Source organism: Talpa occidentalis, unplaced genomic scaffold (genome assembly GCF_014898055.3).
Source record: "Talpa occidentalis isolate TD23 unplaced genomic scaffold, MPIMG_talOcc4v2.1 talOcc4.12, whole genome shotgun sequence".
Taxonomy (NCBI): Eukaryota; Metazoa; Chordata; class Mammalia; order Eulipotyphla; family Talpidae; genus Talpa; species Talpa occidentalis.
The window spans coordinates 60385909-60404634 of record NW_023601212.1 but is presented as its reverse complement, the minus strand read 5'-3'; the positions used below and the strand labels follow the sequence as shown (position 1 = coordinate 60404634).

At 42.3% G+C, this 18726-nt stretch overlaps 1 protein-coding gene across 3 annotated transcripts in view; it reads right to left on the bottom strand.

Moving 5' to 3' along the window:
- The window catches only part of TNFSF4 (TNF superfamily member 4), a 124797-nt gene that overhangs the window by 18999 nt on the left and 87072 nt on the right, over nucleotides 1-18726 (bottom strand). Inside the window, exons 1-2 of one of the 3 annotated variants that reach the window (XM_054693468.1) lie at nucleotides 14162-14183; nucleotides 3365-3526 (exon numbers count right to left, since the gene is read on the bottom strand). In XM_054693468.1, coding sequence (XP_054549443.1) covers nucleotides 3365-3517 — 153 coding nt within the window. In that variant the 5' untranslated portion in view covers nucleotides 3518-3526; nucleotides 14162-14183. Of the gene's footprint in view, nucleotides 1-3364; nucleotides 3857-14161; nucleotides 14184-18726 lie in introns of those variants that run through there. The other 2 variants (XM_037506470.2, XM_037506468.2) reach the window with 2 other exon arrangements.

Below are 18726 nucleotides of genomic sequence, written 5' to 3'. Positions count from 1 at the left end.
CTAATCCTCCTTCTAATAACAGCTGAAATATTACCTCCTTCCCCAGGTTCTACCTTCTATTGCTCATGTGTTAAATAGTCTGTCTTTGATACCCACTAAAAAAATGCAGTGATTCTTTGCATTTTCCTTAATTGATTCTAATTATAACCATCATTAACATGGAACTGGTCAGCTCACTTTCCAACAACCCTTCACTTCTGTTTTCCCCCTATAATCAAAAGTGACAAGAATGATGACTTCAAGACCACATATCTATAAAATACTATGTAATATAAATTTACAAAATCTTCTCACCTTGTAGGTTTTTCCTGAAGTCACAGCTAAGTCTAGAAGCCTGATCCTTTAACCAGCAATTTCAACAAATTTCCAAACAGTGTGTATTGGTGTCAGAAGCTCTCAGCTTCATAACTTTGTTTCATATCCATTGTTATAGTATATCCACTTCTTCCCCCTTTCCAAATAAGATATTTTGCTAACCCCAAATAGGTTAGATATGTACATAATATATAAATAAGTACAGAAAACTAATATATGGGCAAACTTTTCTTCTTCCTGTCCCTTCTTAAGAACTAGGAAATCCACAAGTTTTAAAATTCTTCTTATCTTACTTATCTTACTTACTTGTGTTTTGTGTCACTCAAATCCTCCTGTCCTTTCCTACGAATATATACAAAAAAACCACACAGGACACTGAATTGTAAGAATTCTTTCTGATCATTCGTCCAACTGACTCATGTTACAAATGAGAAAAAGCAAGGCCCAAACAGAAAAGTGAATTATACGGAGAGTGGATAAGGGCTCTCTTGTTCTGGCATATTTCAAAAATGAAAACTTTATCCTCTCATAAAGTTAATAAAATTAAACACAATGGTGATAAAGCTGAGATTACTAAATTAACTTGATAGGTGGGAAAGCTGATCGCCAAATAGAGTTTAAGACTTAAATATTCATTTTTATAGGATCATCTGTATAGGCAATTATTTTCTAAAGGTAAAAAATTAAATCTAAGAAGTAAGGGAAAAATCATGATTCTTCTCCAAATACCTTTCTCCTACAACAGAATAGATCCAATTTAACTGGATAAATAATGTACATTTCAGCTCTATTTTTACTGCCTGTACACTTCATTATAATATTGTCTAATGAAAGTAGAGATTTGACTTGCATCACCACCGACCCATCTTTCAACCAAAATTCCAAAAGTTCCTATAGATGAGTTTAGTCTATAGATCAGTTGTTACTGTGTCTATGTGCCTTTTTCAATAGCTACTCTACAACCTTCTCTTTTATATTTTCTCTTTTTCACCCTCACCACACACGCGCGCGCGTGCATACACATACACACACACACACTCACACACAGACACACTGCTGCCATCACTATTTTATCACATTTTCAGGGAAAACACACACTTCCTGTGTGTGCTGTCCTCCTTCCTAATAAAGTATACGAGATTAAATAAAGGACCTAGTGTGTTCTGTCATTATATTATATGAATGTAATATAGAAGTAATTATATTAGCTTAACAGCTAAACAATCTAGCTCAAAATTTTAAAAAAGACATTAATGTCGGGTGAAGAATTTCAAGTATCCAGGTCCAAAAATACCTGTATCCAGAGTATACAGATAATATGTTTCTTGAGCAAACAACTCTAACATATCTGCCATGTCTTACTTCCATTTGTTCCAGGACCAGAGAAAGCTGGTCCCAACGACTGGTTCATCGTGATTTCTAATGTTCTGGAAAACAGCAGTCCACTTGCCTTCCAGGCTTTGTCACAGAATTGCAAGGTGCCTTGCCAGAAAGGACCCCTCCCCTTCTTAGCATCCTCTGGTTATTGATAGTTCAGGCAGCCCCACCACCAAGTGGTTTTACCTTTTGCCCTTTCTTGCTGAGCACCCTAGTGCAATTGTTTATCCTTGACTCTAGCCATCTGCCCTGTCTTTGTATCATCCCACAGTGTGAGGAAATATGTATCACTGTGGTTTTTTTTTTTTTTTTTTTTTGAAAAAGAACTCTCAGAGCTCCTAGACCTGGTGAAGGCACTCAGCTGTTCTATTTTTGGTTACTCTCTTTGTTTTCTTCTCGGAAGAGCCTAATTCCGGTCTATATCTTGGGCATCCTGCCATGGACACACAGCTCCCCTCCCCAGATTGCCTGTTCTAATGTCACCCAAATGGCTCAACACAAAAAGAAACTTGTGATGTGGAGAGGACAGGTGTGTTCTTCCCACTGGTCTGCAGACTTGAGCATCATACCCGCTACGCTTCTGGAATTTGGCGACACGAGACCTCTCTGCGGTACCGTGATCACAACCACACTCTGTGCACCAAAAACCCCTATTTCCTGTAGGTAAAGACAAGCCCAGACATTACGAGGACTGTGCTCCTCTAATCCTGGTTTAACTTGGGGCGACCCTTTTCTGACATGTCCATCAGAAATAAAAATTCCTATTGCCTCCTCTTTACTAAGGAGAGATTTTTCTAACCCAAAATGAACCTGCCAGGGAAATAAGAATCATCAGACTAACCCGGACAGGTCACAGAGGGAGAACACTTATATATTTTATTTTCAGTGGTGTCTCCTGCAGTCAAGAATGTCCTTATGGAGTTAATGCTTATAGATATGAATAAGTAAACAAGCAAAAAATAATATCAAAGAGACCAGAATAAAGAAAAGGAAAAAATAGAGAGTGTATTTATTAATTGGGGAAAATACCAGAGAGGTGATCACCCACTATATAAGGCACTGGACATAGTGAATAAAGACCAAGAGATATCTGTAAGTTCTGATTGGTAAAGATTGTGTGAAATGATACCTGACTCACTTGTTGGGGTAGATGTTTAGACATGTGTGTATACAGACAGGCACACATACACCTTAGCCCTTAAAATGCATAAGTTAGCATTTAAAAGAACTTAATAATATTGACAGCTTTAGCATTTTTCACAAAGCAAATCTAGAGTGTCTATGGGGTTTATGAATATGATGGGAAAAGTAGAACCATTCTCTCTCTCGTTTCCTTTTTCTATTAATTCTCTGGTCATTAGCAGAATAGATAAATCAAGTCTATTAGTAACTCGGAGCTTCAAAGTGACAGCTCCTAAAGGCATACAACGTTTTCACATTGCAAAGTAATCCCGAAGCCCTTGTCGAGTTCCACTGAGCCCAACCACTACAATGTACCGAAAAGAGGGAAGGAAGAGACAGGAGGGTCTTGATACTTAACAGTCGCTGAAGGGAACAGGAAAAAAAACTCGACCATTTTGGCATCCGATCATTTCCATGTGACCGTTTGCAGTTGTTGGAGCAGCGAACAGCATGAGTTGAAGAAAACCAAGCGCTGAGTGTTACATCTTACCTGGTAAGAAAGGAAGTGCTGGCAGATGTACGTGAGACACAGGAGCAGCCCCAGCCCCTGAACCACGGAGACCACCAGCCATAGCTTGTTACTTGGGAATCTCCTCCCGGGTGCGTTCTCCAGATTCTCATCCAGGGGCTGGCCCCCTTCCATCTTCACAGGCTGCATGCAAGGAAGATGAAAAGGATGGTAAAGGAGAGCAAGAGCAAGGACTGACCTTTCTCTGCAAAGGAGAAGCTGAGGGCAAAACAAAGTGTATCAATCAGAAAACAGTCAGTAAGCCCCAACGCCAGAGATAAGAAGCAATTGAAAGAGCAGAACGGACTCTCTCAGTTTTAATGCTGCAGCTCTTCAGGCAGGCGGGGGAACTTCTTTGTGACTAATCTGAATTTCCCCTTTACTTTCTTTCTTTTTTTTTTTCCTCTGGGCTAACAGGGAGTTGTTTTTGTGGCATTCCAGTTCTGATTTGAGTGACTGCGAAGTGACACTCATTAGCGTATGCTATTTTTTTAATTTCTCATTGCACCAGGAACCAAATGGCAGGTCACTCTTTAGATAGGAGGATGATTATCCGTTGATGATAGATAGCTTATCTATCCCTTCCAAGAAATGAAATCATAGAAAAGATTTAAGGAAGATGTTCACCTACAGTTCTTGCATGCATTTTACTGGGTAACTAAGCATTTGATCGAATTCCAGTTTCAGAATAAAAGCACACCCCAAACATTCTTGAAGTGAAAAAGAAGAAAATAGGATGGTGGACCATGTAGAAGTAGAGGAGTGACATCCTGTAGTTTTTAGTCCATTATATTATAATTAAGTAGTATTTAATGAGCAACCACTCCATGTTACACTCTGTGCTACACAACTTTATAATTTTTTCTCATTTTTCTCATTTACTGTTTGAGGCAAATTGTGCTGGCTGGGGAGAGTCTGTTTAAGATGAAATTGGTTCTCTTCTGTGTGGGAAACAACTGAACTCCTTGAACTCCCCATTAGCCACTCAACATGTAAGGAAAGAAAGGAAAAATATTTCATCTTCAACAATATGGTTTTAAGAAAGTGTACATGAGGCTTAGTCAAAAAAGAAACAGCGGTGGGAAATGAAAAACACATGTTTTGTTACACTATTAATCAATAAAAACATGAATAACCTTATAATAATTATGCCTTGCATTTAGCAAATACTTCAGTCTTCAGTAATAAAAATTTTTGTAGAAAAATAAGGTAACTGAGATACTATATCATAGACTCCAAGCAAAACTAGAAACCAAGTTGCAAGTAAACTTACATAGAACTAGTGTTGACCTCAAACAAAAGCAACAGCTATTCCAACAATTAATAGGCTTTATTCAGAAACAGACAAAAGAGGGTAAACAGGAGAGTGTGTTCAGGGTGAGACTCATGCTTCTTCATAGCCCCGGCTAACAACCCCCTGATCAGCCTCTGGAGGACCTCCCCATTAGTTCCACCAGAGAGTGACACAGCATCCCTGTCCATGGGCGATACCAGGCATTTTGGGCCCTGTAGTTTGCTAAAACATGGTGGCACTCTCTTGCCTTCCAACCTCATTTAAATAGGGTTCTGAATATTAATGTTAGTAATAGTTATTCCTATGAGTGAAATACATGTAACACGCAGGGTGTGGTGAAAAAAAATGGGAGAAAAATCAATTGGGGGGACCCAATTCTTGCATAAGACATTAACATTGGTAGTTACTCATTTTCATTTTCAAAAACTGACTAAAAGAATCACAGCAAAAAAAAAAAAAAATACTATGGGAAACTAAAAAATAAATATTGAATTACTTTAAATGCTAAAAATTTCAGAAAATATTTTTAAATGACTGCCAAAAAGATTGAAAAATAAACATTTACAGAATGAACACTTATGGCCTGAGTAGCATCTCTTCTTATTCATGGTTTTATGAAGAAAAGTGGATAATGGCTGCTTTTCCTTATAGACAAGAACTGTGTATGAACTTTCATTTCTATGTGGTTCTAGAAGCCACAGGATCAGCCACGCAAATATTGGGCCTGCACGTCGAAGACACATACCTCATCTCCCATGTCCCGGTCTCCTACTACCGTATCTTTCCTATTTGTAAATTCTTTGTAGAAATTTAAATGATGTTTTACATTTAATTTTTTTTTTTTTTTTATTGAACACATTCTCAGAGCTTCTTCACATTCTTTGTAGAAAGGGGAGAATACACACAGAGAAGCAAATATATATTGGATTGGAAGTTCTAGGGAAGACTTTTGATAGATTATGGAAGTATTTCATCATTTAAAAGTTCATCATTGGGCTGGTCTAGCATTTGGTTTTGTTGTTTTTTTTTTTTTTTAACATTCAAAAGGGCAGGTTTATTATAAAAAGGGAAGGGAAGTCAAGGACACTTGCACAGACACAAGCAGGCAGAAAGAGCTTCCCCTGAAAGGAACAGGTTTGTAAAGAGATGCCTGCATAGTCACAGGCCGGCAGGAGAGCCGCTGCTGATCTAGCATTTTGAACAAATAAAACCATCATCAGAGAGAGCACTGATGAGAGTTCAAACTCTGACAGGTGAGCAAATCCCCCCATCTACATGATTTTACAGAGGGCAAGAATATTACAGGAGTCTGTATACAATTGTTTTAAGTATCTAAAGATCAGATACATGGACACAGCAGAGCTAACCAGCCTTGTAATGAAGTCTCAGACTCTATTCCAAGCAATTATCTTCCCATCAATCCTTACTGTCTAGATGAATACCCACGTCAAGCCTAAACTAAAGTATGGAAAATAAAAAGATTTTGACAACTGTCGGAATAACTCATACTTAGAAAGCAGCAAAAACCTTTTTTTAAAACTTACTTATTTGGGGAAGCTTTTTTCTTTTGTTTTTGTTTTGTTTTTAGTTTGGTCTTGTTTGTTTGCTTGGTTTGGGGTGATAAAATCTTCACTTTTCATTTGTTTCTAAGTCAAGTGGTCATTTGTGGATTTCACAAGCCTGAGCCAGGGGCTTACACACAGACAGGGAGGCGGCACATTCACCGCCTGGAAAGTGCTGACTCCTGGAAGACTGTCAAGTGAAGGGTGCAAAGGGCAGGTTTTTGTTCACTCTGGAGTTACAACTGACACAGCTTCCTTGAGATGAGTCAAGTAAATCTTGGGGAAACCAGAGCAACGTGCACACTAGGGAGAGAAGGGAGGGGTGGTGGTTGCTAGTAGGGAGAGAGGGAAATGCAGTCTCAGAAAGGTCTGCTGTGTTTTGCTTGTTTGGGCAACTAAGACAGGGAGACCAGGTGAAGAAAGAGTCCCCAGGGAAGAGACTGGGAAGTTGTCATGAATGACTTTTTTTTATAAGCTAAGAACTTTGAACTTTGTCCTAAAGACACTGGGGAGAACCTCCCTGGTAGTACACGGGTTAAAGACATAGCACTATCAAACTATCACCAGCCAATGCGGCATGAGTTCAATCTCTGCCAGGCTGCTGACCCACATGGCGCAGCAGACTTCTCCTGTCTCACCCACTGCTCCCCTCAGCAGTGTATCTCAGTAGATCCACCTGTTCTGCTCCCTACTCTGTCTCTGGTGAATCCTTTCACCCTGGCCAACACCCAAGTTCTTGTATGCACAAAATAAATAAATCTTTTAAAATAAAATGACATTGGAGAAACATGAAAAGATTTGAAGCAGAAAATGAGATGATTATAGTTTTGGAAAAGTCTCCTCTCTGCCCTCAGTTCTCCACGCTCTTCATCCTGGAGCAGGAAGTCACATGCTATATTCCCACAGAAGCTGCATCCCTAGACATGAACAAAGAATTACATCCACCCAGATGGGAATTCTTTTTCTAAATCATAAGCTCAAAGGAAACCTTATCCTGATTCACCCAAAGGAGTACTATGAACTGGGGCTGCCCTCGGACTTGCAATTTTTTAAGGAAAAAGAATAATGTCCTAAACTTATCCAAGAGAACAAAAAGAGAAGGTACGTATAGTAGCTGTTCACTCGCCAAACATTTTGAAGGTGCTCTCTTCACCCACCTCTGAGCACATCTAAGCTTTGCCCTATAACAGGAGACAGAGTAGGTGGGAGGTGAAGGAAATAAGAGCATTTTAAATGTTAAATCCCGATTTGCCACCTGCCTTCTCAATCTGATGCCAGCCTGATGTCCCCATTCTGGGTAGTGTTTTCAGCACTCTAGGATCTCAAACCCCAGAATCAGCTTTGACTCTTCCTTGCCCCCAATCAGTCAAGTTTTGTAGGGCTGTTTCTGCTCATTCTTTCCTTCTCTTTGCCCTTCCAACTTGCTGTTTTTGATACAAGTTCTTATTTCTCCTCACTTAACTCTTGAATTAAACTTCCAGCTGTTCTCCCTACTTCCATACTCTTTGATCTTCTATCAAGGGCTCCCATCTCATAAAGGATAAAGTAGAACTAGACAAGTTACTCCATGACAGAGGCTAAGTTTCCTCTCCAGAGTTGTCTCCTCTATTCCTGATTATTTCTGATCTCACTCTGTCTCAAATAACCTTACCCTTCCTCTCTGATCATCAAAACCCTACACACTTCCCCTGAAGAGTAGGCTGCCTTGTGAGACAGGGAACCTGTGATATTCCAGAAGAGGTAAAACAAAAACCCTGAGGGGATACTGTTTAGGGAATTTAGTATTGAATATATTTGTAGGATCTATGGATCCCAAAGGAATAATTCATCAGCAGAATCACTCGGCAAGCTTTTAAAAAATTCTGAGTCCTGATCCCTTCATTCTAGAAATTCTGAGTCATTGGGTTTAGAGTGAGGTCTTCTGAACCTGTATTTCTAAAAATCTTCCTTAGGAATCAGATTTGTGACTCTTTCCAAGTGTCACACATAAGATCTCCTACATCATTACATTTTTATAATAAAGAGCCTTCTCTGAACCTCCCAGAGGAACATAGTTTTTTCCACTCCTGTATTGAGAGCATTAATCATCTTCAGTCTTGTTTTATAATCTTATAACATTTAAGATATTTTCAGTATCCCAAGGATGTTCATCAGTCCTGTATTTCACTTACAGGGTCACAATTTCATCTGCCAAATGAAATTAAATTTGCTTGCAGTTGATCTGAAGGTGCTATGCTATTAATATTTTAAGGATCAGAAAAGAATGAAAGGCTATACAAAACTTAAAATAGCACGATTAAATACACAAGTTCTCCTGATAGCTACACTTTGATCTTGGATATGAAAGATTAGTAAACCTGAAATGTGTACTTTTCATTGAAACCGGATGTACACCATTAGTTCAAATGCAAATGAGAAGCCAAAGAATGATATTCCGTTAGAGTTTCAGGCTCACTAGCCCTCAATTGTCTACCCTTTTGTTCCGGTGCTGATTTTCCCTTTCATTTTTCATGTTTGCTACGTTTCTTTATCATGAATTGACCACTGGCAGTTATTTTAGGGCATGATGAGAGATTCTAAAACCTAATGGCACAAACAGCCACAAATTTTTTTCTCTCCATGGAAATAGGCCCACGAAGCACTGCACCATTAAGGAAAGAAAATATCTAGGCAGATTTTTTGGCACTCACAAAACTACATTTTAACTTGTGTATATAAAATATGTATGCAATGTTAAGAATATTTAAAAATTTCTAAATAGATCCTTTCATTCAGAATAGAATATAAAAAAATTTTCTCAAAATCAACTTGACTGAAATCTAATTATAGACAGTAAACTCTGTCTCCTCAAACAATTCAATAGTTTTCACAGCTTTGAAACTACCAGCACATACAGAAAAACTTTATTCACACCCTCCTCCCCTAATTGAATCAGGGTCAGGAAAGTCTTGACTTAACTCATAAGGCATTTTCTGCTCCCCTCTGAGCCTGAGTGTTTAAAACTCAAGTCAAGAGAAACATTTCCTCTGCTTTGTGTTGGCCCATTCCTTTCCCAAGATAACTGACATAGGTAAGCTAACTAGGTGGGGCCAAGGAGTAAAGAAAACAGCCAGAGGGGAAAAAGTAGATTACTAATTCCAAAGTATAGCTCTAGCACAGAAGGAACCACATGAAAATGTTCCTATAATTAGATATTAGGTGGGATGAGGAGAAGCAGAACAATGAATCATGACTACATGATTTTTTTTCTCACTTTCTGAAGGTAGCATTCCCCCATCTCCCTACCCCCAAGACCACAGTGGATGGTTTTTTTCACTCATTTCCACCTCTGAACCATACTAAGTCATCCTTGAGGTACATCCTTTCTGCAAAAACCACACACACAAAACTCCCCTGAAGCTTTATTCAAATTGACTCAGGGAATTCCTCTTGGCCTTCCTTCCTGTTTTCTTCTGTGTTCTTTGGTGCTTTCTGCAGTTCCTACCCATTTCCTTCCTATCCTGATTCAAAGTTTTCAACTTGCCTTGATTAAACATGGAACTTAGATCTCAACTTCCTGTTCCACACTGATCCAGTAGTCCCTGCCCACATGTTTCCAAACCAGTCCAAGTTGAGGTCCGTCACATTTGTCAGCAGTTCTCTTTGAGTCTTCAGGCCCGCACATGGTCTAATCACCTTGACGTTGCAGACTGGTCTCTATTGCCCTGTTCCTATTTGCTGTGGATTAGGTCCCCCGCCATAGCTATCAGAAACATCACAACAGCCATAAGTTTGATATTTCCATTTAAAGGGTTCATATCTTCCTCCTCATGGTTTCCAGGAGGCAAGGCAAGGGTCACCCATTGCCCCCCAAAGAAAGTATCCTAAGGCTGCTATACACAGACATCCCCTCTTCTTTTATACTCTGTTGAGTTACTAACACCTCGTCTTCTATCCTGGGCCCAGACATGAGGGATAAAATTCCCCTAACATACAATAAAACCACTTTTGATGTTTCTTTGCTGTCCCCACCACTAACCCATATAGTATATTAAAGTTCCTTCAAAATGTATTAAATATGGGATTCTACTACTGCAAGTTCAGTAAATATAATGTTTTTCATTGATCTCATCAGTTTTCATCAGTTACTATTTTGAAAAAAATAAAAGGGAGAATAGTTTATTTGGTGTTTTACCTGTAGAAGAGATTGATTAATACTAACAACTTCTGTAAGTCCTAAGAAAAAGTAATCCAAGCAAGACATGAAGTGTCTGACTACTAAGGTTGTGGCACAAAGATGGGGAGAAATGATCAGATTTGAGATGTACTTTGCAGGTAGAGAATAAATCTTGCTAGATTAGAAATGGTAGATAAGGGAATCAATTCTGGGTCGTTTGGCTACATAGCTGCAGTGATGTTGTTAACTGAGATTAAGAGGAAGACTGAGGAGGAGCAGATGGAGAAGATAGTTTGTAAACCAAGAGCTCTGTTTTGGACAGTTCCATATCTGAGCACCACAGAGGTGCTTAAAGTGATTCCAAGAGCCATTTTATTTTCCCTGTTTCATTCATGAGGAAACTAACACACAGAGAAGAGAGTTTTAGTAACTTGGTCAAGTTCATTTGACAAACTCAACCCAGGTGAATTTCCTTTACACAACAGTGTAGAGTTTAAGACTGTGTGATCTCTTGGCAAGGCCCTTAATTTCTCTAAGCTTTGAGTTTCCTCCTCTTGTAAATAGAAATTTTCTTGCTTAGGGTTTGTGTAAGAGTTAAATGAGACAAAAGGGACAAATGTACATGACATATAATAATATGATAAATGTTTGATAACTGTTTGTATTAAATTCGGTCACCTCCAAAGCTAGGACTATTGTAACATGAGGAAACTAGATTTAACTCTATCTAAAAGAACCCACCTAAAAAGTACATTTTCTCCCTCCAGTAGGCCTTCAGCATTGGTCCTCATTTTATATATCACTGTTAAGACTGTGTACCAGAGTGAGAACCTGGTTGCTTATGATGGATACACTCTGACATCTAAAAATTGGAAGAGGGATGGTAGAGGGAAGAAGAGTACTAAGTGAACCTGAAATAATAAAGCTTGAGTAATAAAAGGAAACATGAGAAGAAAAAGACAAGATTTGAAAACTCCACTGAAAGAGGCTGAAATGACCAATAAAAAAAACTCCCAACCTTAATCAGGGAAAGTTAGTTCATCGGTGAAAAAAAAAATAAATAACCACACACAATACAATCAAGCAGTTGAGATTTTGACACTAGAAGCCAAGGTGAAGCATATTCTTGAGCATTTCCCCATGGTGACCTCACAGGAAGAACTAGTCTAAAATTAGCAAGGTTCAGAGGTTTTAGCTTAAATGCCTGGAAAATTCCTGCTCTATGTACATTCAGAGACAGCAGCACCCTTCATCATCTTAGTGCACACCCTAACCCCACCCTAACATCAGAATACCCCTGGTGATCTTGGCCACTCTCCAGCACAATATGCCCTTTGGCCAGAATGAACAGCAGTGAAAAGTGAATACCAACAAGTGGGAAAATGAGGCTTTTTTAAATTGTGGCCTAAATGGTGACTTTTCAATAACTTTTGAAAGTAAAATAAGGCTGTAGTCATTAGGGCTGGCATGAAAAGCTACCAGAGCAAGACAACAGAGAGAGGAGTGGAATGGGGTTGTGCCTTTCTTCAGAGAGGGGGACCCACCGCACCCCGAAATTCTGCATCCCAGGCAGACTTTTTCCAGGTTTGATCCTAGTTACAGTTTTGGGATAGGGCACCTGGCTCCTGCACCTGTGAGCCGGTCTAGCATTGAGTATAGGAGCAAGAGCTCAGGGGACAGGCTGCCTGAGTCTGAACCCGTTTGCCTCCAGGAAGAATTAGTGCAACATTTGGGTAAATATTCATGGAAGTAATAAATGAAAGTAATATTTGGGTAATAATTCATTAAAGAATTAGTGGAATATTTGGGTAAATTACTAAGCCTTGGTTAACACTCATTAAGCCTTGGTTTCCTCATTACTAAGTGTGGTAGCGAGTATAATGATTATATCTCATACCTAACTCAGAGGGTCGCAGTGAGATGACAGTGAGATAATGCACAAAAAATACCCAGCACATAACTTTTAACGAACATTTACACTTAGCATGTCATATCTGGAGTACAATCTATTTAGACCAAGCTGTCTCTAAGGGAATGAGTCTTTAAAAAAACTCTCAGAAATTTGTTTTTTCAGTCCATTTTCATTGCCACTAGACAAGAAAAGAATATTTATTGAACAGCACTTAGAGTGTTAGGGGGAACAGGATGTCCTAAAGCTAATTCCATACAGGCTTCTTTTGTGTGTGCCTGTAGTGGAGTATTAATAAGTGCCTTTCAAGCGCGCGGGTGAGGACCCACAGCCAGGAACCCGTTCAATATCGGGGCTGCTCTATAACAAGAGCACCAAAAAGTTACTCAACAACATAGTAGGGAACCCATTCCATAAAGTTCAAGACAAAAGAGAGGAAGATTAGACAAAGGTGGACTTCTGAAGGTCAGGAGGAGAGATGAGTCAGTGTGGAAGGCCAACAAGGACCCATTTTCACGTGTCCATGAAGGTCAGGATCATTTTTTTATGAATTATTTTATTTTATATAATTCTTACATCATTTTTCATTTTTGCACAATGTATGCATTTTCACTTTGGTTATATTCCCCATACAATTCCCACCCCCTTTTTCTGATCCTAATCCTTCTTCTCCCCCCCCCATCCCCCACTGTAGTGTGTCTCCGGTCTATAGTTGCTTGTTGATTTTGATTTTTACTTTATTGCAATTAGTCTTTTTCCTGGTCCCTTATTTAGGTTTTCATAATTCCTGCTGTGAGTGAGACCATCTGGTATTTTTCTTTTTCTTTCAGGATCATTTTTAATCTATTGCAGAGTTTGATTTTCTCTTGTGCATTACTTTGAGCCCCCTTCTTTCTTTTCTTTCCCCAATCATGGGAACCCAGACAACCTAGTTGTCTAGAAACTGACAGGAAAAAAGGAAGGGGAAAACTCTTGCAGCTGTCTCTTGTTTCAGCAAGAGCCCCAGGAGGAGAGAAACCCCAGGGGGTGGCCAAAAGCAGAGAGCAGACCAGTTAATCCTGGGGACCTCCAGACAATGAAGAAGATGCAAAAAAAGGGGGTTGCCTGGGGGGATGCCTATCAATCAGCAGCTACTCTGGAAGGAAGGGCCAGAGCCCAAAGCCCCCAGGTGATTTCCTCCTCATAAAAGGCACCCTGGGATCTTGGCTAGAATGCTAAACTGGAGAGCAGAAAGTCCTAGGCAGTAAGGAAATATACACCTGAAACCTATAGCACTGTAGTGTTACCTCAAGTGAAAATAAAAAGTACTAGGGGTAATTTAGTGCCAAACCCCGGATACTTTGTGAGTCAAAGGGAAGAATTTTTAAAATAAAAACTGGGCAAAACTTTGACCACCTGTAATGCCAGCAAGGCACAGAGCAAGTTCTCTGATCCAGGCAGATGGTAAAGGAGAGTCCTGGAGCCCTCTGTGGCTTTGTTATAGGACAGGGAGAGGGTCAGCCCAAACCCCACAAACCTGCCTATTCTAAAAGGGTTCTGCCATCCGCCGCACCAACACAAAACATAGGAGACTTTAATGGGAAGGAACTTTAATAAAACTAGGAAACAATACAGGTAAGGCAAAGAGTCTAGTTTCTAGATGAAGCACCCAAAGTTACCCATCCCCCCGTGGGTAAAAGTCCATCCATATGGGAATGGCGCAGAGCAAAGCCCCAAAGCCTGCTAAAAGTCTAAAGCATCTTCCAGTGGGGACCCACAGAAAAGGGTCACAAACAACCGGACAAGTCCGGAAGGAAAAGAGCAAAATCAACATCAAGATAAAAGCTGCCATTGTCACCTCCCCACAGGTCTCACCCACATCTGTGTCACCCAGTCCACGACCAAAAGACAAGCTCAGTTTCTTCACGCGTCTCTAGGCTCCATGCGCCTCCTCCAGGTCTCCTGGCTCCATCCTGCTTCCTTCCTCAGTCTCTTCTGCAGCTTCTCCTCTTCCTGCTCAGCTCCACCCTCCCTTGGGTGGGGCAGGGAACCTCCCCCTTTCCTGGGACCACCCTGTTACAGCTTCTCAAGCTTTTATTGACTTTTTTACACCATTTGTAGTGTGGTACCCAGGTACAAGGAGGCAGGGGGGTGGGGGTGTTATAGGGCAGCCCCGATATTGAACGGGTTGTCTGGTTGTAGGTCCTCACCCGCGCGCTTAAAAGGGACTTATTAATACTCCACTACTGGCACACACAAAAGGTCAATACAAGGTTTATTTACAAGGGAAAAGGAAATAAGGAAAATGTACAACTCAGGGAGAAAATAGGGAAATAAAGTCTTTAATGCGTCCTACCCGATCCGCCGACTTGGAAACCCAAAGTCACTCTCAGAGCTGGCCAGATGCTGCTAGCTGGTGGAGAGCCAAAATGGGGGACCCTCCCAAAGCCCACGTGTCTGCCTTTTATATCAACCTGGCTGCTTAACCCCACCCTCAGGTCCCAGCCACCTTCCCTTTGGTGGTGATGGGATTTGGAGTTCCCAGTGTCTTTGGCTTTGACCTGGGGTGGGGGTGGAGTCCACAAAGCCTGTATGGAATTAGCTTTAGGACATCCTTTTCCCCCTAACAGGGGTAGGGAGGGGGGCAGCAGGCTGGCAGGTCTCCCAGCCCCCCAGGGAATCTTCACTCTTCCTGGGCTCTCTGGCCATCGTGGTCTCAACTTCTCCTTTGCTGCTCTGCTAGTTCTGTTCTCGTTCTGCTGTTGCTCTTTCTGCTGGTGTCCCCGTGATGTCACCCTTATTAGCCCAGTCTCTCAGCCCAGGTGCACCCACTTATGCAGGCCCCTACCCCACTCCAGGTGCCCGCCATCAGCATGCATGTAGGACCTCGGGGTCCATTATGAATACTAATGGCCGGAGGGCGGAAATGCCTGACAATTTTCATTTACTCTACACCACCCCAGTCACTGTACATTGTCCTACTCTATGTGTTATAGGGCAGCCCCGATATAAAACAGGTTGCCTGGCTGTGGGTCCTCACCCGCGCGCTTGAAAGGGACTTATTAATACTCCACTACTGGCACACACAAAAGGTTAATAAAAGGTTTATTTACAAGGGGAAGGAATTAAGGAAATGTACAACTCAGGGAGAAAATAGGGAAATAAAGTCTTTAATGCGTCCTACCCGATCCGCCGACCTGGAAACCCAAAGGCACTCTCAGAGCTGGCCGAACTTGCGAGCTGGTGGGGAGCCAAAAATGGAGGAACCCCTCCAAAGCCCATGTGTCTGGCTTTATACCAACCTGGCTGCTTAACCCCACCCTCAGGTCCCAGCCACCTTCCCTTTGGTGGTGATGGGATTTGGAGTTTCCAGTGTCTTTTGGCTTTGGCCTGGGGTGGGGGGTGGAGTCCACAAAGCCTGTTTGGAATTAGCTTTAGGACATCCTTTTCCCCCTAACATCTGCACAAATATAGTTAGAAGACTGGAAGATGATGCTGGGGAGTCAAAGGAGGAAAAGGTCAGGAAGCAAAGGAGACATTTTTTGAAGCACTACTGGTACACCAAGGTCGTGCAGAATACTTTTTTTTTGATTTGTTTATACATACAAGATGTATAAATATGTATGTATAAATATGTATGTATGTATGTACAAATAAATGTATGTAGAGGCCAGATATGTGGGAGGGTGAGAGGATTCACCAGAGACAGAGTGGGGAACAGAACCGGCAGACTGACCAAAATACACTGCTGAGGGGAGCAGCAGGCGAGACAGGAGAGGTCTGCTGCACCATTTGGGTATCTCCCTGGCAGGCCAGGATTGAACCTGCACTGCAGAGGCTGTGGACAGCTTCACAGAGCTGCACTCAACCCGCTTTGCCACCAGGGAGGCCCCTGGAGTACTTAATATTCATGTTCCAAGGTAATTCCTGCAGAGTGAATTATAGGGGGAGTGATATAGCTGAAATGTGAGCCCAGGACTGTTGGCAGCTGAAGCTCTTCATCTTTTTTTGCCCCAGGCTCCTGCCTGTTCCCAGCACTCACCATCTAATTAGTAAGCAGTAATGACCATAGGCACGTTTATTGAGTACTTTGACAACTCTGCTGAATACTTTTTATGTGCTTATTACAATCAAATTCCTGCTGGGCAATGAGATAACTGAGATTCAGGGAGGTTAAGTAACTTCCCCAAGGGCACACAACAAAAAAGGGTGCGTCTGGCTGCAAAGTCAGTGTTTTCATAGCCAGATACCTTCCATTTTGCAACAGAAAACACCTGTAGACTAAAATTTAAGAATAAGTGGAATTAAACTCTAACCACTGAATTCCACTCCCTCTTCAGGATTAACTCACCAAATTGAATTCACACTCAAGGATTAACTGTTAACTCACTGAATTGCACCCCCATTCCCTCCTTATGATTAACCACTAACTGGTTCATCTGCTTTCCTGGGAACTTGGAAAACCGGTTGTGTTACATTCCTAATAAAGTTCTCTCAGTCTCTCTGACTTGATAGTGGCATCAGAAACAAATGTCTGCTGATTGCTGAGAAAACCCCCTCCTAAGAAAGTCACACACCTTGACTCCTGTCCCCTAAGCTGCCTGGGACCTCCTTAAACGTGGAGATGTGAAGCCCTGACTTCCCTCACATTCCTTCTCCATTATGAGGTCCCAGCACTCTTGCCATTCAAGAAGCTGGTTGTTTGGGGGCGGGGTGGGGGGGGTGCAATCACGCCAATTCCTTTGATGGCCATCTCAAATAAAACTTCATACCAAGTGTAGGGGCAGGACTGGGCCTTAGTGCAGGTTTTCTGATCCAGCAGACCAGGTAAAGGAGTCAGTCCTCAGTGGCATTTGCAGGTCTTTTATTGGGATTTACCAGGCATATGGCAGGCAGGGGGGCTGGGAGGTCTCCCAGCAAGTCTTCACTTTAAACTCAGTCTCAGCCCAGGTGTATCCACTTCAGGTGCCCGCGATCAGGCATGCATTCAGGACCACAGGGTTCCCTCATCTCTCCTAATGGCGGGAGGGCAGAAAAGCCTGATACTTTTTCCTTACCCTACAGTCCACCCCCTCAGGGTTTTCTGCCATACAATCTACACAAGTCACATACGTTTCTCTTGGCAATAGAGCACTGCAGCCATGGCCCACAAAAACAAATAATATACATCACATTAGAACAACAAAATACATAAAATACAACAGAACACAAATAAGTCCAGGCAGGGCCCCAACCTAGTGGCAAAAGACAATTACTGGCACCAGCAGATGAACCACCAAATCTGCAGCCGAAGGCACTGCTCATACAAGGGAGGGAAACCACTCAGGGCATCTACTGTAATACACCAGGAGCCGTCCGGCTTCCTGGCCTTCTCTGGCTGTAGTCTCGGCTACAAGCCACACACAGCATCCACCCCCAGGATGCACTAGCTCTGGGATTGGCAATTTTATTCTGTTGGGGGTAATCGCCAACCCTCAGGGTTTCTGTCTGAAGTCGCTCCAGCACTTGGCCTTCCTAGCCACCAATGTGACTCGCAGACCCCTGCACAAGCACATGGGTCGGGGATCCTTGGATACGAACTCTACATTTGGCTTGGGCTCCACCCAAAGCCACATTCCCCACCCGTCCCCCAAGGACGGGCTCCTCAGCTCCTCACCCTCACTCAAGAATGAGCAGGGCATCACCCACAGGTGATTTTACGAGACTCACTGGCCTTCCTCAGCTTACTTCATGCTTAACAGCCACTCAGGGCTTCCCAAACTTAGCACCAGCTTTTGCCTTCTCAAAATTGGCTTTTCTCCTGCCTAGCTGCTGGGCTATACACTGGCTGCTTTTGGCCACCAAGGCCCACTGGCCATCCCCAGATTCCCATCTCCAGGGGTGTACAAACAATCCTCCCCCAGGGTCCCAAAACATTAACTTGCCAAAGATCCTCCACCTTCTGGCGGGATTGTCAGTCCATGTCCATCAGTCCATTAGTCCAAGTCCGTTGGCCTCTCCCTGCGTCAGCACTGGCAAGCTCCAAATCGTGGTTGTAAGGGCAGGAATGGACACAGTGCAGGTTTTCTAGGATCCCACTGTAAGGGCCAGGACTGGACACAGTGCAGGTTTTCTGATCCCATGCAGACCGGGTAAAGGAGGAGTCAGAGTCCTCAGTAGTTTTGCAGGTTTTTTATTGGGGTTCACCAGGCATATGGCAGGCAGGGGTGCTGGCTGGGGGGCTGGGAGGCTGGCAGGCCAGCAAGTCTTCACTCTATCTGGGCTCTCTAGCGTTCGTTCTGCTGCTTCTCGGCCTCTCTTTCGGCTTTGGCTTCGGCTTCGGCGGCGGCGGCGGCTGCTGCTGCGTCCCCGTGACGCCGCCCTTAAAAGCACAGTCTTAGCTCAGCTGAATCCCATCTACCTATGCCCACACCCTATTCCAGGTGCCCGCCATCAGGCATGCAT